The sequence below is a fragment of the Coregonus lavaretus genome (genome assembly GCF_964263955.1).
Source record: "Coregonus lavaretus genome assembly, chromosome: 25".
Taxonomy (NCBI): domain Eukaryota; kingdom Metazoa; phylum Chordata; class Actinopteri; order Salmoniformes; family Salmonidae; genus Coregonus; species Coregonus lavaretus.
Window position 1 is genome coordinate 38,619,499 of NC_140012.1, and position 23,481 is coordinate 38,642,979.

Below are 23,481 nucleotides of genomic sequence, written 5' to 3' on the forward strand. Positions count from 1 at the left end.
TCAATATTATGAGCATTTCTCAGGGGACGAGGGATAGAGGTACTATGATATGTACTGAGTTGATTGATATATGTTGCTATAGAAAACTTTGTTTTATATAGGAAATAATGTTCCGTGATTAAATATGTGTCATTTAATTCCAGTCACATGTAGAATGATTTCAAAAGCTAAACAAGACCAATTTCCTCCATTTTAATTATTCCAATCAAATCCCAACTCCAGTTTATCAGTGAAATTAGAAAAAACTGTGCCATTGAAAATTGACTTTTTGACAGAATAGGGCTTTGAAGTATGTCAAGCTGAAACAGTTTATCAACTATGAACTCGGAAAAAGGACACAACCCTTTTGATGCAAATAATTAATTGGCTTGCACTCATATTTGGCTTTTTGAAATGAACACACTTAATTAGGTTAGAACACAACATTAATAAAGTGAATTCCTTTCCCGCCAAAAGTAGACGTGTGATTGTGATTTATTAACAATATCCTTGTGGAGATACTTGATTAACAACTCCCATTGAATAGTGGGGAATCTGATGGCAAGTTGGCAGTGTGCAAACAGGTGCTCCATATACATGAATTGATTTGTGGAGTTGAAAATGAGAGTGGGCAAAGAGGAAGTGAAAAGTGCTGATGTGATTCAGATAAGCGATTAGAGTGGCTACAGGCCTATACATTTTACATTGCGATTGTATTCAGACAACTTGGGTGAGTGTGCGCTGGAACCCAACAGTAAACAGCTCAGGGACCACACAGTGGGAAGTGATTTTTGCTCTTTTTTATTAGCACAAAAGCAGACGGAGACATTTGGCGGCGAGGAGGGTAACGTGATTTATTGAGGACAGTGACTAGAATCGCTGCGCCTGCCGCTGTAGGCTAAGTGGAGGTCCAGCACTTTGGGGTTATCCATCCGTAAGGAGAGCCAATACCTCAACAGTCCACCAGTTAATTGAAAGTGCAGCTTTTAAAACAGAGATGTAATAAACTAAACATCAAAGCTGGTCAATTTTCACCAAAGCGCCCGAAGGGAGACAGAGCCAAGTTCATTAGAAGGCACATTCAGCTTAGTAAACCCCCCCTCAGTGAAAAATGACATATCTAATCTTAAAGCTGGAATCCTTAGTTGCTACATCCATTTTTGGACTTGTAAATTAATGATATATACCTGACTCTCAAGGAAATAACTTATAAATGCCTCATGAGATTAGTCTACCTGTCATACCCTCTCAGAACCCAAAATATAAGCTTGTTTTACTCCAATGTTCATAAGCAATGTAAACACACACTGTATAACCTCAGAACACAGTTAAAACTATGAATTGCATCCATAGCTCTGTCTATGAATTTGAGAGAGGTTACATTTCTCCAGGCCCATCCCACAGCTTTTTACCAAAACAGAGGCGGTTGGGGCTTTGTTAATGTTTCAATAAAGGATTCGAGCTTTCAATAAAGTTATATTTCATGACTCATGCTAACAGATCAATCACTTTTTATTGTCTTGTCTCTCTTTGGAATTGAAATGCTTCGGTTGTTTACTTTCTCTTTGATGGGGTAGGGGACTTCATGCTACGAGCTGGGGTGGGAGTCTTCAGTCCCCTAGGAGGGGTGGGGGACTTGGCACCGGCTGGAGAAGAGACATGGGAAGGGGCTGGGGAAGGGGCAGGCGTGACAACCTTGGGACCTGGGATCTCAATAGGGCGTTTAGGTGGGATGACGGACTTGGGCGTTAGCGTTGGTTTGGCCTGTGGAATCGTGTCTCCATGCTTGTAGACGCTCACAACGATATCCACAGACTCTCCTCCATATTTGTTCTGCACCGTCATAGAGTACCTGCCACAGTCTTCCAGGGACACACCCTTGATGGTGAGACTGGCGAACCTCCCGGACTCAAGGGACACCAAGTACTGGCCATCGGGATACACCTCCACACCATTTTTTAACCAGGTGACTTGAGGTTTGGGGTCACCGCACACTGTGCAGGTCAAACTCAGGGTCTACCAAGCAGGGCAAAGGAATTGAAGGAATGGAAAGACTGTGGTTACCAGGACAGATATAACAGAAGACGATGGAATGTTGGAGTGCTGTTTTTTGATTTAATCAGTGGTTACTATGCTTATCGTGTCTTGTTAAATCCCTAGTCTTTCCCCTCTTGCAGCCCCAAGGTAAAATAACCAATCACACTACAAACAAGCGTGTGTAGTCACTTTGGAGAGAGGTGCGGTTACAGTGACCTTTACAAGTAGCCCTATTCTGCCATTATGCAAACCATATACCTCTATAACATGTCTACAGAATATTGCTAGCACATACTGTACATCACTCTGCATGTGTTTCATAAGGACCCCAGTTTATGTTTTTCCCACTATATATCATATGCTGTATGAAACCAGACATGAGGTGCTGTGAAATGCAATATATCTCCACAATCTTCCCCCTAAGGGTGATTCTTCAGTGCTGTGCAGTGCTGTAAAGTACTTAAGTAAAAATACTTTAGAGTACTACTTAAGTAGTTGTATTGGGTATCTGTACTTTAGTTATATTTTTGACAACTTTTACTTCACTACATTCCTAAAGAACTCCATACATTTTCTGACACCCAAAAGTACTTGTTACATTTTGAATGCTTAGCAGGACAGGAAGATGATCCAATTCACGCACTTATCAAGAGAACATCCCTGGTCATCCCTACTGCCTCTGATCTGGTGGACTCACTAAACACATGCTTCGTTTGTAAATGATGTCTGAGTGTTGGAGTGTGCCCCTGGCTATCTGTAAATTAAAAAAACAAGAAAATGGTGCCGTCTGGTTTGCTTAATATAAGGATTTTGAAATACTTTTACTTTTGATACTTAAGTATATTTTAGCAATTACATTTACTGTTGATACTTAAGCTTATTTAAAACCAAATAATTTTTGACTTTTACTCAAGTAGTATTTTACTGAGTGGCTTTCACTTTTACTTGAGACATTTTCTTCTAAGGTATCTTTACTTTTACTCAAGTATGGAAATTGGGTACTTTTCCCACTACTGGTGCTGTGTATTACGCAACAGTAGGCTACAGTGGACATAAGCTGCATCCACCTGGTTATGATATTTGACACTGACCTTCGCAATGTGTTAAACCATGTCTGGTCACCTGTTCCAGTGTTAAATATATTCCCATCATGGTATTCAATTGCAAAATAAAACATACATTACCTTCTTCTCCATGATGGTAACAACATCAGGGAGACCGCCCAGCACTTTGCCACGGTCTAAAAATGAAGATATCATATAATCACAATATTGCCAGAATAAGAAAAATTCCCACAGAGCCACGATCAGAGCCATTATGACAGAGCCATTATGACAAGAGAATATACTCACTGGCTTCAGCATATGCTTCCTCTCTGGAAAACGAGAAAAATTGCATTGTTAGTGAGTTCATTAGCACAGTGAGGCTTGGTATAGTTCATCCCAAGACTGTGACTCCATACACATGCTTTGCATTGCCACAATACTATGTAGGAATTCAAGCTGTGTTTTAGCTGTAAGAACATGAAATGCATATAGTATTAATGCACTGCATACATGTGCATGAAATAACACGGAAATGTATATACTGAACTGAATTATGACGTGATAATCTTACTTTAGAGTTGTGAATTCTGCAAAGGCTTTATCGTAGGCTGTAGAAGAGAAAGAAAATATTGGTTATTATTATTTATTATAGCTATTTTCGCACGACGCAACGCGGAGTGCCTGGACACAGCCCTTAGCTGTGGTATATTGGCTATATATCACAAACCCCCCGAGGTTCCTTATTGCTATTATAAACTGGTTACCAACGTAATTAGAGCAGTTAAAATATTGTTTGGGTCGTACCCTTGGTATACGGTCTGATATACTACGGCTGTCAGCCAATCAGCATTCAGGGCTCGAACCACCCAGTTTATAATGAATGTTACACCATACAAAACCAATGTTGAAGTGTAGAAGGAGTAACCTTCTTTCTTTCTTTTTGTTGCCGTTCTTACTGCTACTTGTCTTGGAGACATAGCAGCAGTGCAGCAGAGACATATCGTACCTCATTATTGTAATGTTGTTCTGTTTTGCCTGAAATAGCTCATCCTCGCTCACTCATTACTGTTTCCAGCCCACACATCGCATGACCTGTCAGGGACCAGCCCTTGATTATGTTTGTCATCAAACAGTCTGTTGACTAACTGAAGTCTGAGCCAGGATTGCGCCTTTGATATTGTTGTTCCTGTTATTTCATCCCCCGGATTAGCCTAAATATGCTGCTTGCTTCTGTGTACCCAGCTGCAAAGATGCCCTTTTCTTTGTATTATAAATGTAGAAATCCGAAAAACAACCATCTAAACTGGACACTGCATGGGTTATTCTAAGTCTGTGGCAGGACAACAGTAGAGTGGCCAATAGTTGGAGGTGGTATGATAAAAACTACAACAGTGTTTAGTAGTTGGTCATTTTGATAAAGATGTGCAGTGTTCTCATTGCTGAGGTCCAGCTGAAGGCTCCACCTCATTGATATACAGCCTGAGCTATGGTAATGATATACACTACCAGTCAAAAGTTTGGACACACCTACTCATTCCAAGGTTTTTCTTTATTTTTACTTTTAACCAAAATAGATTTTCTATTTGAGATTCTTCAAAGTAGCCACCCTTTGCCTTGATGACAGCGTTGCATACTCTTGGCATTCTCTCAACCAGCTTCATGAGGTAGTCAACTGGAATGCATTTCAATTAACAGGTGTGCCTTGTTAAAGGTTAATTTGTGGAATTAATGCGTTTGAGCCAATCAGTTGTGTTGTGACAAGGTTGGGGTGGTATACAGAAGAAAGCACTATTTGGTAAAAGACCAAGTCCATATTATGGCAAGAACAGCTCAAATAAGCAAAGATAAACGACAGTCCATCATTACCTTAAGACATGGTCAGTCAATCCAGAAAATTTCAAGAACTTTGAATGTTTCTTCAAGTGCAGTCGCAAAAAACATCAAGCGCTATGATGAAACACGAGCAATGGACATTAGACCGGTGGAAATGTGTCCTTTGATCTGAGGAGTCCAAATTTGACATTTTTGGTTCCAACCGTCGTGTCTTTGTGAGACGCAGAGTAGGTGAATGGATTATCTCTGCATGTGTGGTTCCCACCGTGAAGCATGGAGGAGGAGGTGTGATGTGTCGGGGTGCTTTGCTGGTGAGACTGTCTGTTATTTATTTAGAATTCAAGGTACACTTAACCAGCATGGCTACCACAGCATTCTGTAGCGATACACCATCCCATCTGGTTTGGGCTTAGTGGGACTATCATTTGTTTTTCAACAGGACAATGACCCAACACACCTCCAGGCTGTGTAAGGGCTATTTGACCCAAGAAGGAGAGTGATGGAGTGCTGCATCAGATGACCTGGCCTCCACAAAAGCAGCCAACAAGTGCTCAGCATATGTGGGAACTCCTTCAAGACTGTTGGAAAAGCATTCCAGGTGAAGCTGGTTGAGAGAATGCCAAGAGTGTGCAAAGCTGTCATCAAGGCAAAGGGTGGCTACTTTGTTTAACACTTTTTTGGTTACTACATGATTCCATATGTGTTATTTCATAGTTTTGATGTCTTCACTGTTATTCTACAATGTAGAAAATAGTAAAAAAACTAAGAAAAACCCTTAAATGAGTAGCTGTGTCCAAACTTTTGACTGGTACTGCACAACCTCTGCTTTTTCTACATTCAGATGTTAGGTAAACATACTAATGAAGACTGGGCTGGGAATCCAATGCATACGAATGAATGTGAATATCCAAAATTACTAACTCCATTTATCAGGTGTATCATTTCCAGGTTACCATTATCCTGGCATTGTCCTTGAGGTTCATACATGCTGAATGTGCTAATATCACTGCGTTCATGTGTTATGCTATTTGCAAGACAGAAGGAGAAGTAGGTTATTAAAGTACAACGGCATATATACTGTCTATTTAATCTGACTTACCGTGTCCAGAAAGGTCAATGGTGCGAGTGTAGGTCTTCTCCGTATCTATTATATGGACGTGGTAAAGACCCTTATCCCTGTCTGTGGGTTCAAGGATCTCCATACTGGCCATGGCAGGGGTACCTCCAATATGCACCTTCTCAGAGTGAGAGAGTTTACTGTCCCTGAAATGGTGAAAGAGGAGGAACCGTTGGAGCACAATAAGTATTGTTTTGGGATTGAAAAAAACTAATCCAAGTTTTGCTACTGAAGGTATCCATTGTGTTGGATTGAGTAGGCCCCTAAAGAGCAGTCAATGAAAAATGGTATAAACTCTAATTCACAGTGAAGAGCTTATTAGGAGAACATGATCATAAAAACATAACATGAAATTGTGATTGATTCTAATGAAAATGGTTGAATTTCCATATTTCTCTCATAATAAGTGTCATTTTCTAGTAGTTTATCAAATAAGGACCAGCTGCTGGACCATTTGAGCATCATCATTATCTTATGTATGTACCAGGGCCCTCTTGGCAGTCAGGGAGGACCTGAAATTTGCCAAGCTCAAATTTGTGAGGAATCATGGGAAATGGTGAGCTTTGTTCAGTCATTGCGTGTGAAATTGTTGCCATGCTTTGAAACATGCTCCCCTTGTCTATGACATGCACGCCAGAAGAAAGAAAAACCTGAAGCAGCTACTCCAAAATGTTCATACAGGGATTAGAAGATCCGCATGGTTTAGCTGAAACTGGTTTGCCTTACACAAGCTGCTGTAACCGATGACTTCCCTCAAGTGTTTTCTTTTAATCCTGTAGCTGTTCTGCTAGGTAGGCCTACTAAATATTTCCTTAGGACAGAGCATTAGGGAGAGTTGATATTTGTTTTGTATTGATAGTGTGTGAAGAAAGGCTGTGGTGTCACTCTTGTTTAAATTTTTTACTGAAGAGTCACAATTTTAGAGAAAATCTCAAATCATGTTTACATGCTTGGCTCATGTTACGCTTTGGGATTAAACCTTCTGTGGATTCTATTTCCATAAAAAATTCCATAATTTCGCATTCTCTACATAATTGAATAAAAGAAAAGTTAATATGCTTACACGTGCAGCCAATGGATTTTCATCTCTTCTGTATAATATTTCATGTGGCATTGGAGCTGAATGCCTGTTGCAGTGCTGTGAATTGCCAACTCAGCTGCAGAGGATCCTGGTGAGCGAAAAGGAAAACCCAAACGTCCTTTAGTGTACATATGCTGACATTTATGTTCTATATGTCTTAAATTAATAATATATCTTCTTAGATAGACACAACTTGGGGATTTGCTGTGGTTTACTAATTGGTTGGCCAGTGCAGGGAATCGGAAATCAGTACAACAAATGCTGTAATTGGGATATGACTTCAGGCTAGGATGACAGGTACAGATTTGTTACTTCAGCCCAGTTCATGAGGGTAGAGTAACGGGACCCTTGATATGCCCACTGGCTGTGTAATCCTCCTCATTAGTTTTGCTGCACTGATTTAGCTGTACTGAGAAAAACCACAGAACTGTGTGAGGAACAAATTATCTGTAATCTAACAATCAAATCCAACGGATTTATTGCCATGGTTGAATAATGAGTAGAATAAACTGAAATTAGTTCAAAAAATATTGCTAAAGTATGTTATGGTAGGCTAAAGTATGCAAAAGGGAAGTGGCAATCAAGCAAGCTAAACTTGAAGATATTAGTACCTACCAGCAAGTTTAGAAAGCTTGTCGATAATTTCATCAAAAGCTGTAAGAGATGTTGATAGAACAAAATTACCTTCAAAGTATGTTCACAGTAAGACAATATATTTCACATACAACATGGTATAGTTTTCATAATAATATTTACCATGGCCGGATATATCAATTTGGGACTGATCCTTTCCTCTGTTGTCACTGATGGTAGCTTTGTAAATGCCAGTGGAAGCCTTGGAGAACTAGGTTGGATTTTTAAAAAAACACAATTTCAGGGATCAAATTACAAATGCAGTAGATACTACCCTCTGTAACTGTAGCACTGACCACGTAAGCTTAATTAACTTCATTACATTGAGATGGAATTGTTTTGCCTTAGTAAGTTCCGGTTCGTGCAGTATATCTAACCACATTTCCGTCCACAGTTTTTATATGTGAGTATAGGCATACCGTATTAAAAGAAAAACAGCTGTGATGGAAACAGGAAGTTTCAGTACAATTTTATAAATGCCGACAGATAATTTGTTAGTTCGACATGGTGAGATCTTTTTGTGTTGGTAAAATGTATTATGCGAGAAATGGCAGTGGAAGTGCCTTTATGAGGCAAATATTGATATAATAACCATCATATCGAAGTATCATCGCGCGTGTGTAGTCCTTCACTCCTCCAACTACGACTGGGGAAAGCATGCAGTTTATTAGGCTACAGATGAAATAAATTATGATGAACTTCACAGGGTGATGAAAGTGCAAGGTGATGAGCTTGATGCTCCTTTCCAATAAATACCAAGGGTCTTATTCTGGTGACATGAGGATTGATGCTTGACTGCCGTTTGATAAATAAAAAATATTCTCGCTCTTGTCCATAATAATCTCATCATGTTGACTAGCCTTCCGCACAGTGTACCCGCACTGTATCTGCGAGCTGTTGGCTAGTGTGCACTTGCCAAGACCAGAGTAGGCTAGCACATTTGCTATTTAACGCAACATTTGTTGTGACAGAAATATCGCTAGAGTTGAAAATGCGATGGAAATACATTGACTTCAGATTTTTATTTGGTACATAAAAACAAAACAATTATTTTCTGTGCACTACGTCATCACACACTGATTTTTATCTGCAACAAGTCAGTTTGGTGGAAACACACCTTGACGCAGATTTCTGAATATTCGCAAGAAAATCTATCGCCAATTGGATGCAAACCTAGCTATTGTCTCAATTTCATATAATATTTCTCAGCACTTCTGGCACTTACATGTGGCCACTTGATGAGCAATATCAAACAGGCTGTATGTCAAGCACAGGATCAGAGTAACCTCTTCCATCTCATAGCTTTGTGAGGACAGAGTACGACTGCAGGGTGTGAATATTTATAATGACATCATTGGAAGTGACTGCTTTCTATGACAGCAGTGTTTTACTGAGGATCGAGGCGTTCGTCTTCTTCCCCTCAGGGTTATTCCTCTTGTTTCCTATACATGACTGGTGCCCCTAGGACCTCGAGTCAAAACTCGCCTTGACTGCACCTCTTACTTCCCTTACATTACATCACAGTACATTACATTACCAAATGTTTTGGTGGCTGTTTGTGTCGTCCTATTGTGTGAACCAGTGGAGGCTGCTGAGGGGAGGACGGCTCATAATAATGGCTGGAACGGAGCGAATGGAATGGCATCAAACACATTCCGCTCCAAACATTACCACGAGCCCGTCCTCCCCAATTAAGGTGCCACCAACCTCCTGTGGTATAAAGACTAGGAACTGACAGCATGACTGTGTAGGCGGATAATACCCTACTTCAACACAAACAAGGGTAATACAGAGTATTAGTATTAGTCTGACTAACTCTTGCTTGGCCTGACTGTGTCTAGATGTTTGTTTATGATATGGAAAGTCACAGGCCTGCTCAGAATTGTACTCAACAACAATTCTGTTCTCAATGACTGCCTTGAGATTTCCAGCAATAGAAGTCATAGGATGAATGCGCCTAATCAGACTGCAAGGTCCTTTTACTGTAGACTATCAAAATTACTGAGTTTCTAAGAAATTTCATTGTGTTTCTGCCTATTGTCCACATACAGTAACACCTGCTATTATATGTACAGGTAACTGCCAAAATAATGGAAACACTTGAGTAAATGAGGGATACAAAGTATATTGAAAGCAGGTGCTTCACACAGGTGTGGTTCCTGAGTTAATTAAGCAATTAAAAAAAATTGCATCATGCTTAAAAGCTCTGCATGGTCAATCTGACTTCTGCAGTGTCTGTACAGCACTTACCCTTAAGTCAGGGCATTCATACTTCTTGCGCTTCGCAGAGCAGAGCTGTTGTGAAGGAAGTGAGACCTCCCGCCCCCACCTACTATCAACCAATCATGTCAATGCAGAGCCCTCCGCATTGTTACAAAAAAATGGGAGGGAGCTCGATTTGGCCTCCGCAAGCCTCCGGAGGCTCCACAATTGCATCACACCCTCCATACGGAGCCTCCGGACAGCACCGCCAGATCAAGCATACATCAGCTATTAGGGTCATGTATAAAATTATTATTATTTTGGCTCCCATAGATAGAAGAAGCGATATCAGTGACTTTGAAAGAGGGGTCTCAAAGGAGAATAGGGGGTTTAAAGTGTGTGTGTGTGTCAGTCAACACATCTTAACGCAATTGAACACTTATGGGAGATTCTGGAGCGGCGCCTGAGACAGTGTTTTCCACCACCATGAACAAAACACCAAATTATGACATTTTTCATGGAAGAATGGTGTCGCATCCCTCCAATAGAGTTCCAGACACTTGTAGAACCTATGCCAAGGCGCATTGGAGCTGTTCTGGCAGCTCTGGTGGCTCGTGAGAGCCCAATGCCCTGTTAAAACACTTTATGTTGATGTTTCCTTTATTTTGGCAGTTACCTGTGGTTTGTTCAATCTTTAGAATGTATGTGTCTGTGTGATAAAATTACCAGGGATATAGGAAGCTTGCTCCCTGAGTCTTTGGCTCCAGATGCCAGACTGACTGGCCCTTCAGGGGTAATCTCAACGTTATCCTTGAACCAGTGCAGCGCAGTTTCCTTCTTCAGATTATCCACCTGCATTATGAAACAACAGAACCCATAGCCCACGGGGTAGGTGGACCAGCCCAAACAAAGAGGCATGCCTGCACTACAACAACATCTGTCAACGCAGGGGAACAACAACTGAGATGATTCATGCTGACTGTGTCTGTCATTTCAATTGGCAGTAGCCATCATTTTCATTTAATCTCTTGGATTAATCTAATTGAGCTTTAGGTGAATGTTTAATTACCTTGCAGACGAGCGCCACAGAGCAGTCATCCCCGACATGGACTGACAGAAACTCACTGAAGTAGGGGCCTGGAAAGAGGGCAAGAGAGAGACAGAAAGCAGGAGGGTGAGAGAGAGGGGGGCGGGGGGGATAGAGGGAGGGAGGGGGGAGAGGGGTCATGAAGGTCAGAGAGAGAGAGAGAGAGAGAGAGAGAGGGGCAGGGGGATAGAGGGAGGGAGGGGGGAGAGGGGTCATATGAAGGTCAGATTTCATAAATTGTTTTGCTAATAACACCCTTGTATCCTTGTAATATTAATAATATCCTTGTAACAATGAGTGGTTTATGGATTTGCAGGTGTGATAACAGTGTGTGGTTGCCATAAATAATGTGAACCATTTTGAAGGAATAAATCATTATGATATAAAATCATAATCTTAGTGTATTGGCTGTTTGAAATTCATACTTCATTTAAATATTACTCGAATTAATTTCCCAAACACTAGAGGACTGCATATTTTGAAACACTGTTACCTTCTTTCACTCTGATGTACTCGCTCCTTTGGTGTTCTGCGTCTGCGAGAGCTGCCTTGAAATCTAGAACCCAAACAAAGTGATACAGGGGATAAATCCTGGATCCCTCACGGAGCCCTACCCTGGATTAGAGTACAACCCCCACAGCAGACAGGCTCTCACCAGCTCCGATTAGCACCAGAGAGGACTGTCCTCTGGCTTTGCCATCCTCAATCTGAACAGTAAAAGTGCCCTCACTATCCTCTGTGAAATGATCCAGCACAAACTCAATGATGCCAGCCTCCACGTCGTGACTCGCATGATTTGGCTGAGAACACAAAGAAGAACACACCAAGAAAGTTTACAGCAGAGGACTCTATTGAGTGAATGTTGAGGAATCGTAATGGGCGAATCCAATAATGTGGTTATGTTGTGTAATCCAGTGTAGTCTTGGCTTAAAAGTCTATTCATGCCATGACATAGTGACGATAGAGCAGAATGTCTGGTACAAAGAGAAAACAAGTTGTCTGAGCAAGTCCATTGTGAGTTCAATTACAATGTTGTGTCCGAAACGACACACTATTTCCTGTATAATGCACTACTTTTGACCAGACGCCCATAGGGTCAGCATCCAAGGGCTCTAGCCAGGAGTTGTGCACTGTATGCCAAAAAGGTGTCTAAAGAAGTGCACTAAATAAAGAATGGGGGTCAAAAGTGCCCTATGCAGAAATAGGGTGCCATTTGGGACAAAGGCAATGTGTCGGTTTAGTGTTGACAGGAATGAGGAGGTGAGTCTTACGCTAGTCGGTGAGAGTTCATTGTTGTTAGCTAAGAACTTATAGGTGACAGCAGAGGAGATGTGCTCAGCCTGCAGCCAGAAGCGCATGCGACCGCGCTCCAGAATCTTGTAGGCCAGCTGAGTCTTTAGAGGAATCACTGTGGAAGCAGAACAAACGGAGGAACATGGTGATGCAAATAGAGGCAGGTTTTGTGATAGAAATTACATTTGTTCAAAGGAAGACATTTCCCTTCTCAAAACATAAGAATAGGCTGTGATGAACCACTGTCACGCTCGTTGATTGACGGCTCGGACCAAGGTGCAGCGTGGTAGGTGAAGATATTAATTTATTAACTGAACACAGACCAAACAACAAAATACACACGAACGTAAAGTTCTGCAGGCTACGAAGCCACTACACAAAAACAAGATCCCACAAACTAAGGTGGGAAAAAGGCTGCCTAAGTATGATCCCCAATCAGAGACAACGATAGACAGCTGCCTCTGATTGGGAACCATACCTGGCCAACAAAGAAATAGAAAACCTAGAATTCCCACCCAAATCACACCCTGACCTAACCAAATAGAGAATAAAAGGGATCTCTCAGGTCAGGGCGTGACTGTACCCCCCCAAAGGTGCGGACTCCGGCCGCAAAACCTGACTCATTAGGGGAGGGTCCGGGTGGGCATCTAGCCTCGGTGGCGGCTCCAGTGCGGGACGTAGACCCCGCTCCGCTCGCGGATCCGCCATCTTCGGTGGCGACTCTGGTGCGGGGATCGTCGCCGGAAGCTCCGGACCGTGGATCGTCGCCGGAGGAACCGCACTGTGTATCGTCGCCGGAAGCTCCGGACCGTCGGTCGTCGCTGGAAGCTCCGGGCCGTGGGTCGTCGCCGGAGGAACCGGACCGTGGGTCGTCGCCGGAGGAACCGGACCATGGGTCGTTGCCGGAGACTACGGACCGTGGGTCGTCGCCGGAGACTACGGACCATGGGTCGTCGCAGGAGGCTCCGGGCCATGGACCTTCACTGGAGGCTTCGGGCCATGGATCATCACTGGAGGCTTCGTACCATGGATCATCACTGGAGGCTTCGGGCCATGGATCATCACTGGAGGCTTTGGGCCATGGATCATCACTGGAGCCCGGCAAGTGCGGGGCACTGGCACAGGACGCACTGGGCTGTGCGTAGAGCCGGCGCAGGATATACTGGGCCGTGGAGGCGCACTGGAGGTCTGGAGCATAGAGCTGGCACAATACGCCCTGGCTGGATGCTCACTTTAGCCCGGCAAGTGCGGGGCGCGGGCACAGGACGCACTGGGCTGTGAAGGCGCACTGGCGACACAGTGCGTAGGACCGGCGCAGGATATACTGGACCGAGGAGGCGTACTGGAGACCAGGAGCGCTGAGCCGGCGTAACCTGTCCTGGCTGCTCACTTTCGCACGGCAAGTGCGAGGAGCTGGCCCCAAGCGCACCGGGCTGTGAATGCGCACTGGAGACACAGTGCGTATCACCGCATAACAGGGTGCCTGAACGGTCCCACGCTCCTTAAAGCGAGTGCGGGGAGTTAGATCTTGTCTGAAACCTGGCTCCGCCAACCACCCCGTATGCCCCCCCAAAAAAAATATTTGGGGCTGCCTCTCGGGCTTCCGTCGTGGTCGTGACCTTCGGAGTCGCCCTTGATCCTCCCTCGCTGCCTCCATTTGCTCCCATGGAAGGCGATCCATACCTGCCCGGATCTCTTCCCACGTCCAGGATCCCTTTCCGTCCAAGATCTCCTCCCATGTCCACGATGTCTGCTCCTCCTGGCCACGCTGCTTGGTCCGTTTGTGGTGAGATCTTCTGTCATGCTCGTTGATTGGCGGCTCGGACCAAGGTACAGCGTGGTAGGCGAACATATTAATTTATTAACTGAACACAGACCAAACAACAAAATACACACGAACGTAAAGTTCTGCAGGCTACGAAGCCACTACACAAAAACAAGATCCCACAAACTAAGGTGGGAAAAAGGCTGCCTAAGTATGATCCCCAATCAGAGACAAAGATAGACAGCTGCCTCTGATTGGGAACCATACCTGGGCCAACAAAGAAATAGAAAACCTAGAATGCCCACCCAAATCACATCCTGACCTAACCAAATAGAGAATAAAAGGGATCTCTCAGGTCAGGGCGTGACAACCACATGCTAAAAAGTTGATGGAGCAAGGGCTGACAATTTTCTGGGATGAACAGTTGTCTCCTCAATGTGGTTTACATAGAATTTACCTCATCACCAGTCTATAACAGCACACACGCCCCTACAGTATATACCCATTATTCAAGCCAAACAAAACAAAGAAAATGGACCTTTTATCCTGAGCTGTGTATTCCAAAATACTATTTGATGGGGACCAAAAATGAATGCAAGTGAAAATAAAAAACGACCTGACGAAGATCCAACTCGGATCGAAACGTGTTTTTTTTTTTGTGCGTCTGATTAAATCACCATGGGATTTAATCAGACACTCCTTTCTCTTTGAAAATAGAAAAGCCATCTTAAATCATTCAGAACAAAACCTACCTGGGTGTCTGATACCATAGCTCTTTGCCAGCATTTTCTCCAGCTCTGTAATAGAGGTAAACAAGGGAGAACACATTTCAGTATTCCAATGAGCCAATATCCTCCACAGCAATTCCTTTTTACATGAAACTTCATCATACACTTCAACGGTAACAGCTGTCTTCACTGCACAAGACCAGACATGGATGTACTGTATCACGACATCATATCATATTTATGAATAACTGTGAAAGGCGCCACTATTGTTTCTGACTCCAACATCTGCCGTATAACGACATGCTGTTGTGTTGATTTAGATGTACTAGTACAGTATGCATACATGTATTGCCAAAATTTATTTTATACCATGATCCAGAATGAGGGTTATAAATAAGTAACCTCCTGTTTACGATCTACCCCCCAGCCAGGGCCTACCTTCAGCATGGATTTCATGGCTGGCAGAAACACCATCAGTGTTAGTTACAGCAACGGAGAAACAGCCCACATCCCCCTGGTCTGGGTGTTTGAAAATAAGCTTGGAGCTAGAAATAAATAAAGACGCACCATTGGATAATATAGAGTCCAGGAGATATTGAGCACATCAATGTGAGTATATTACGTATTTCTGAATCACTACTGAGAATTCTTGAACGTTTTGTTTTGTTAAAATATATTTTGTGAATAGCTTACGTGCTGCCCTCTGTTTTGATGACAATGCCTTTGGAGAAGTCAGTGATTTCCTTATAGAATTTCTTCCACACAAAGTGGGAGCTCTCAGTAATTTGACAACTTTCAAATGACAGGATGATGTCACCTGACTCCTCATCCACTGTGCAGGTTATCTCTTGGGCACCTTTTGGAGTGACAAAGCAAAGAGTGAAGTTGACAGGCAACAGCAATAAACATCTGGGAGTACAAGTACAATATCCTAGAGACTGGTGTTTTGCTACAGTCATAGTAGGGTAGGTAGTACAATATCCTAGAGATTGGTGTTTTGGTACAGTCATCGTAGGGTAGTACAGTATCCTAGAGATTGGTGTTTTGGTACAGTCATCGTAGGTTAGTACAGTATCCTAGAGGTTTGGTGTTTTGGTACAGTCATAGTAGAGTAGTATGTTCATTATATGTTCACAGAGTATTTCTGCATTTATGTTCTGCAGCCTATGTAGAATGAATATCTAGAGAATTGTGAGAATGACTTTTCCCTGATCTCACCCAGCCTTGTGCTTGAGTCGCTGAGGTCCCTGCAGAATACAACACTGCCCTCTGCAGGTCGCCTGATGATCTGCACCTTCTCATTCCAACAACTTTACAGCGCTCCACATGAGTCATTTATTTGTCTCTACTCCCACATCCTCCCAATGTTCCTTATCGACAGAAGCACAGACTACCCCTCCCTAAACCCTTCCTCATAACCCTGTCTAGTGCACTACACACCCTGTAGTATTGCTCTCCTAATCTAACTCCCATTTTAATGGGAATCCTGACCCAAATAAACATTCTCTGTGGAACACACTGAACGAATGCTGCTCTACTCTAAGCCACATTGAAGAGCAGTGTCGGGAATTGTGTCTGTCCAACAGTACCTTCCACTGCTTTGGCAACCACAGGGTTAGAAGCCAAGGAAGGCTTGCCGGCACCTTCAGCGTTCGCCGCGCGCACTCTGAACACATAGGACACTCCGGCTTCCAGCCCAGTCACCTGAAAACGAGGAGGACTGTAAAATGTGCCAGACAGGCTAAAACATTGTCATAACTCAGGTATTCTAGGAATACTCTCTACCTTGTGGTAGCGGTGACTGACAGCATGGCTCTCGTTGGAACAGTGCCATTCGTCTGAGCCTTTCTTTGCAAAGTCAACAAAGTAGCCTGTGATCGGGCTGGTGCCGGTGTAGACGGGAGCCTTCCACTCCACCACCACAGAGTCATCGCGGATCTCGCAGAAGGTCATGTCATAGGCTGGACCTGAAGTTCAGAGTGCAGTAAATGTAAAATAAATGACAGACAAGCAGTTCTTTATGTCAGACGTAACTCCGAGCACAGACGTCAGACTGTGTAATGTCTATGTGCTGCTATTTTAACGATTGATGTTGGAAGTGGCACCGTCGATAAGCTTCTGCTTGAATACACCTCTTCCATAATTCATAAAAAATTATGAGATATGCATTAACGGCTTAATTATGCAACAGTATTTGCATGTAAAATTATCTTCACTTCTTTGAACTATACACACTTGATCTTTAAAATAGCAACTTGTTTCAGAGAGGTTTTCAGTACTGTACCTGGCTCGGGTATGGTCCAGGCATCACAATGGAAGGCCTTGCTGGGGGCAGAGGGGGCACCAAGACCAGCAAGACTTCCACCATAAACCATGAACTCATAGACTGCACCTGCACTCAGATGTTCAACCTGTAGTTGTGCAGCAAAGTACTAAAACAGTTACAACTAATTGAACTGCATAACAGATTCCATATGATCCTACACTTAAAAAAAAAAAAGGGGTTCTTCGGATGTCCCCATTAGGAGAACACTTTTTGGTTCCAGGTAAAACCTTTTTTTGTTCCAGGTAGAACCCCCTGTGGAAAGGGTTCTACATTGAACCCAAAAGGGCCTGGAACCTAAAAGGGTTCTTCAAAGAGTTCTCCTATGGGGACAGCCAAAGAACCCTTTTAGGTCCTAGATAGCACCTTCTTTGCTAAGAGTGTATGATCCTAAACATAACAGATGTGTTTACATGACTAAGGTCAATCAGATTTGTACCTTGAACAGCCGCTCTTTGATTGGTGGGATGTTGACCTCTCTCCATGTGTGTTCTCCGTGCCTATGTTTGTCGATGTAGTATTCAGTCACCGGAGAGCCACCGGAGTGGACTGGGAGCTTCCAGTTCAGAACCATGGACTCTCCATCACAGGCCAGCAGAGCAATGTCATACGGAGCAGAGGGGGTTGCTGCAAACAGAGTTTACAAGTGTCTTAAACATGTATTATGATTAGGGCCATTTTTTGGTTAATCATGTCACATGACCTAGATTGGATATATAGCAGGGTTCTCTACACTATTAGAAAAAAAGGTGCTATCTGGAACCAAAAAGGGTTCTACGGTTGTCCCCATAGAAGAACCCTTTGAAGAACCCCTTTTGGTTCCAGGTAGAACCCTTTTGGGTTCCATGTGGAACCCTTTCCACAGAGGGTTCTACATGGAACCCAAAAGAGTTCTACCTGGAACTAAAAAGGGTTCTACCTGGAACCAAAAAGGGTTCTCCTATGGGGACAGCTGCAGAACCCATTTGGGGTTATGGTTGTGAAGGCTTTCGGTAGCATGAATAATACATTAATTTTAGTGCATGATGGCGCCAACTAGCAGGTAGCCCAGTGGTTAAGCGCACTTGGCCAGTAACCGAAAAGTCGCTGATTCGAATCCCAGAGCCAACTAGGTGAGAAATCTGCCGATGTGCCCTTGAGCAAGGCACTTAACCCTAATTGCTCCTGTAAGTCGCTCTGGATAAGAGCGTCTGCTAAATGTAAATATGATCATTGTTGTTACAAAACACTGCAATCCACATAGCTTGGAGTATCGTCAATGAGTATAAAAATGTATGCTTTGATGAAACAATCTGCAGTTGTTGGTTGAATGTCCCAAAGGAACTCTACGAACCAATGGTTTGTTTTTGACTCATACTGCCTAAATTATTCACATCATTTGGACAAGGAGAAAAGTACACGACGATAGGCTAAATCCAATAGGCTCCCAGGCTGTCCTGCTGAAACGTGTGAATTGGAAGAATAACAGTCCTCTTTTATTGGAGACATTGATTTTATGATACGATGCTTGTGATGATCTAATCATTAGATATTCGGCAGACTTAGATGTCTTTGTGTGTCATACTTCTGGAGAGCTACCAACAGTCTTGAAGAAAGTCTTGACAACATTGCTACAATTTATTCACTGTGATCATTCACAGAGAAAAGAGCCTCCAGCTAAGCACAGTGGGTCGCTAAAATTTGGTATTTGCAATTTTCTTCTTTGTTACTGTTGCTACTGCCAGATTGAACGCAACACTTTTTCCGCCTGGTTGGAATCTCGACTAATGACAAGTATATTCTGTCTGCTGTGTGTGTGTGTGTGTGTGTGTGTGTGTGTGTGTGTGTGTGTGTGTGTGTGTGTGCGTGCGTGTGCGTGTGCGTGTGCGTGTGCGCGTGTGCGTGTGCGTGCACGTGTGTGTCCATACTCACTGAGGGCAGCTTTGACAGAGAGGGGTGAGGATTCCTGTGATTCATCACTAAGACCCAGCTCATTGATGGCTTGCACACGGAAAACATACGTCTCACCAGTGGTCAAACCTTGAACCACAAACCTAATCAAAAATAGCAGATGAAGCAAAATCTCAACACATTATGATGAATGAAATCACACTTTAAATAATAAGTACATGACTGAATACATACTTGTTGTTCTTGTGAGGCTTGTGGTTAGCTGAAGCCCAGTTCTTGGAGCCTTTTACACACACATCAATGTAATATCCAATAAGGTTATTAGGCTCCTTGGGTTCAGCCCATTGGATAACAAGAGACGTGTCAGTCTCCCTTGTGGCAACCACCTGACCAGGAGCGGAGGGGACCCCTACAGTAGATGAATAAGGCATGGTTAATGTCTAAGGCAAAAGGTCAACTATCTATAACTTACTTTAACTGAAGGACTATTTTCTTTGGTGCAAAATCTATAATATGGGCTCGAATGACTTTTTGACATTTTTCCAGAGTTACTTTTTTCAAATTCTACCCTTGACTATTGCTATGCTTTGCAGGGAGTTCAACTTTTAGAGAAAATACTTGAGAACAACCTTGTGGAGGACTCTAAGAGACGCTATAAAGCCATTGAAGAGGACCTTCTTACCGCGCAGCTCTTGAGTCTGAATGGGCTCTGTGGGCTCGGAGGCTTCACTGGTGCCGTACATGTTTGCAGCCAGCACGCGGAACAAGTACTGTTTTCCCTCAGCCAAATCAAACACGGCATAGCGAGGAGATCTCACAGGCACCTGAGTGTTCACCCTCTGCCACGCACAGCTCTCGGCCAAGGACTGTGAGGGAAGAGCCCCAAAGACAACCTTTACACCCAGTAACAACATCCACAGATACAGTCACACGTAATGGAGAGAAAGATACAGCCTCAATTCATTCCGCTGACTTCAGCCATTCATTCGATTTGAATGATGACCCTTATTGTAATTGCCCTTGATTATGCTATAGAAGTGGGATCCCAGAAAGAGGACACAAATCTAGCGATTCCACGTTGAAATGTGTCTCTATTCCATTGCTGCAAAGTTTGGATAAAAAAGAAACGTGGGAGAGCAGAGAGAGACCAACCTTCTCAATATAATACCACACCGGGGCCCGGCCGTGATAAGGGGCAGGTTTCCAGCTGAGGACAACATATGTTCGGTCAGTCTCTGAAGCACGCAACTTGGAGGGGGTTCCTGGCACCTTCTTCCCATCTATGGACACAATATATCACAGAGAATTACTGTTTTTTGCCCAAGTGGGAGCATTCACCCGAGATGACAAATAAATCTATTGTGACAATAACAAAGGTTGTTATATCTAGCATGTCTATGCACATATATCTGTTGCTAGTATAGATGAAATGTTATATATATATATTTTTTATTATATATATTTATTTATTATTGAATATGAATATTTAAAACATACAATCTACTTGCAGTGAAGCCGCTCAACATCTACATCACATTAGTCATCTAACAGACTCCCATCCAGAGCGATCCACAGAAGTAACCAGGGTCAACAACCCGCTCAAGGGCACGTTGACAGATCTCCCATAAGGTCAAAAACGGGGACCGAACCAGTGACCCATCAGCCACCGGCCCAAGTTCCCAACCGCCAGGCCACCAGCCCTCCAAGATTCCCCCCACAGTTCCCCAAGAGCTGCCCCTCAACCATCCGAGAACTCCCACAGTCCCCCACAGTCCCCCCCGAGAAAAATAAAATAATTCCATTATAATTATTGCTAATTATTGAGACCGAGAGCTGCTGATTAGTAGCCTAGTGGTTAAGAGCATTGGGCCAGTAACCAAGAGGTTGCTGGTTCAAATCTCTGAGCCGACTGGGTAAAATAATGTGTCAACGTGCTCTTGAGCAAGGCACTTAACCCTAATTGCTCCTGTATGTCGCTCTGGATAGGAGTGTCTGCTAAATGACTCATGTGAAATGTGACAGATGGAAGGCATGGTACAATGTGAGGGCTAATGATATGGCAATAATCTAAAGGAGGAGTTTACCCTCCTTTCAGTGTCTACTGACTCTGATGAGGTATACAGAAATAAGCCTAGAAAAGTAATAATAATAATAATAATAATAATAATAATAATATCATGCCTTCTTAGAAGAATATCAAAGATTTTTGTATCAAACTAGTTGATCCAGATTCAAGACCCTCATACATCATAGAAAACCATGTAGTACCTTCAACGTCATCGTGGTAAGTTACAACGTCAAGTTTTCCACCCAACATGACGGCTGTCAAAACAAAGATAAAAACAGAAAGTTATTTGATTCTAGAGAACACATGACCTCACAAGGTAAAGTTTAAGATGTCATCCATCACATTACCGTGGAGTCTTTCAAATTCAGTGGGGTCCAGGGCGGCGATAGGGTCAGAGATTCTGGAGGGCTTGCTGATGCCTTGTGAGTTTATCGCCCGCACACGGAAATAGTAGGAGTGGCCCTCGAACAGGCCAGGCACAGGGTATTTACAGATCTTAATGGGGGAGTCGTTGCACTGCACCCAATTTTCAGTTCCAGTTTCACATCTGAAACAAAATGAGGAAAATTGGTCCATCTCCCAAAATCCACCTCTTAAGAGGCTATTTTGGCTGATATAGCTACATTATCCTGTCACCAGCTATGAACAGTGGTGGAAGAGTATAGCTTGTAATTTACCGTTTTGTCAAATATTTTTTGACGTAAATTTATGTGATTTTTAGAAGGAAAAAAATGAAAGTATATAACGAGTGCCTGAAGTTTTTCCTGGTCAGGTCATGGCATTGGTAAAAAGTCGCTGCAAAAAGTAGCTGCAAGTATTCACATTTGATTCCCATTTCAACACCTTCCGTTACCTATCTACAAAGTATCCGATGATGGGACCTTCAGTGGTGGTGTTGGGAGGCTTCCAGGACACGATGACATAATCTCTGTTGGCATCATGGATCTTGATGTCCATAGGGGCACCTGGAGCCCCAGGCACTGGGGGAGGACCATCTGGCACAGTGACACAAAGCAAGTCACATCTTCACAATCTGTCAAAGTACATCCCGCCAGAGCCGTGTATTTAGGTCGTCACTAGTTACCACAGCTACAAATGGCTAAACCCAACCTATTTCTACAGTTTCTCTTCTTTAAATCTGACCTAACCCTAACCTTAACCACACTGCTAACCATATGCCTAACCCTAACCTTAACCACACTGCTAACCATATGCCTAACCCTAACCTTAACCACACTGCTAACCATATGCCTAACCCTAACCTTAACCACACTGCTAACCATATGACTAACCCTAACCTTAACCACACTGCTAACCATATGCCTAACCCTAACCTTAACCACCCTGCTAACCATATGCCTAATCCTAACCTTAACCACACTGCTAACCATATGCCTAACCCTAACCTTACCACACTGCTAACCATATGCCTAACCCTAACCTTAACCACACTGCTAACCATATGCCTAACCCTAACCTTAACCACACTGCTAACCATATGCCTAACCCTAACCTTAAATGAAGACCAAAAAGCACATTGTTGTATTCATTCATTTTTACGATATAGCCAATTTTGACTTTGTGGCTGTTGTAACTACTGACAACCCTGTATTTAGAGAGTTGGGCCAATGCAGTTTCTGCATTATGATTACATGACACTATACAATTCTATGGCAGCCATGTTAGCTATCCATTAACATTACATGGGGAATATTTAAGCAACGCTAAGCAATTAAAACAATGTTCAAATTTCTAAAAGTTGGCCTAACTCTCTATTCTAAAAGTTGGCCTAACTCTCTATTCTAAAAGTTGGCCTAACTCTCTATTCTAAAAGTTAGTCTAAATCTCTAAATATATGGCTTTGTATCACGCAATACCTGAAACTCCCTGTGATCCATGGACTAAATCAACTTTTTTGAAAGATATCAGAATATTACTGATACTACAGTTTTTAAAGTAGCTGCATTGCTGGTACACACTTTGGTTTTAGAAGTGGGGGGTACATAATATATACACTCCAAACAGCCTACCCAACCACTCGGAGGCGTCCGCATGGTCCTAAAGCACAACTTTGCCCCAGTTTTGTATCACATTCCAATGATAAAACTGGGGGAGGGGGACAAAAATGCAATTTCAGAAGTTGGGGGGGGGGGGGGGGGGACATGTCCCCAGTGAAAGTTGCGCACCTGGCTACAATTCTCAAAGTTAGCTGTTGTTTTACCTGCACAGGAAACAAATGCACTGTGGACAGCGTCTCCCCCCTTCGTAACCATACGGAGGGTGTAGACGCCCTCATCATCCTTGTTCAGGTGAGGCAGGGTCAGCTTGGTCTCGCCTCTAGCAGACTCTATCTTCACCCACTTGGAGTCTGACAGCCGATGATCTGACACAAAAAAACA

General features: G+C 43.2%; 1 protein-coding gene across 1 annotated transcript in view; it reads right to left on the bottom strand.

The window, feature by feature from the left end:
- Positions 1–785: 785 nt before the first annotated feature.
- The window catches only part of LOC311100394 (myomesin-2-like), a gene marked incomplete at its 5' end in the record, with an annotated part of 32,253 nt that continues 9,557 nt past the window's right edge, over positions 786–23,481 (bottom strand). The window contains 28 exons of the mRNA XM_084141286.1: positions 786–1,995; positions 3,201–3,256; positions 3,369–3,391; positions 3,634–3,670; positions 5,995–6,158; positions 7,076–7,181; positions 7,709–7,747; positions 7,850–7,937; positions 10,655–10,780; positions 10,998–11,065; positions 11,509–11,571; positions 11,671–11,815; positions 12,287–12,423; positions 14,826–14,870; positions 15,240–15,346; positions 15,495–15,657; positions 16,391–16,505; positions 16,587–16,768; positions 17,086–17,212; positions 17,564–17,751; positions 19,036–19,157; positions 19,249–19,423; positions 19,697–19,880; positions 20,167–20,294; positions 21,283–21,336; positions 21,430–21,629; positions 21,936–22,077; positions 23,304–23,465. Coding sequence (XP_083997412.1) covers positions 1,534–1,995; positions 3,201–3,256; positions 3,369–3,391; positions 3,634–3,670; positions 5,995–6,158; positions 7,076–7,181; positions 7,709–7,747; positions 7,850–7,937; positions 10,655–10,780; positions 10,998–11,065; positions 11,509–11,571; positions 11,671–11,815; positions 12,287–12,423; positions 14,826–14,870; positions 15,240–15,346; positions 15,495–15,657; positions 16,391–16,505; positions 16,587–16,768; positions 17,086–17,212; positions 17,564–17,751; positions 19,036–19,157; positions 19,249–19,423; positions 19,697–19,880; positions 20,167–20,294; positions 21,283–21,336; positions 21,430–21,629; positions 21,936–22,077; positions 23,304–23,465 — 3,608 coding nt within the window. The 3' untranslated portion in view covers positions 786–1,533. The remainder of the gene's footprint in view (positions 1,996–3,200; positions 3,257–3,368; positions 3,392–3,633; positions 3,671–5,994; positions 6,159–7,075; positions 7,182–7,708; positions 7,748–7,849; positions 7,938–10,654; positions 10,781–10,997; positions 11,066–11,508; positions 11,572–11,670; positions 11,816–12,286; positions 12,424–14,825; positions 14,871–15,239; positions 15,347–15,494; positions 15,658–16,390; positions 16,506–16,586; positions 16,769–17,085; positions 17,213–17,563; positions 17,752–19,035; positions 19,158–19,248; positions 19,424–19,696; positions 19,881–20,166; positions 20,295–21,282; positions 21,337–21,429; positions 21,630–21,935; positions 22,078–23,303; positions 23,466–23,481) is intronic.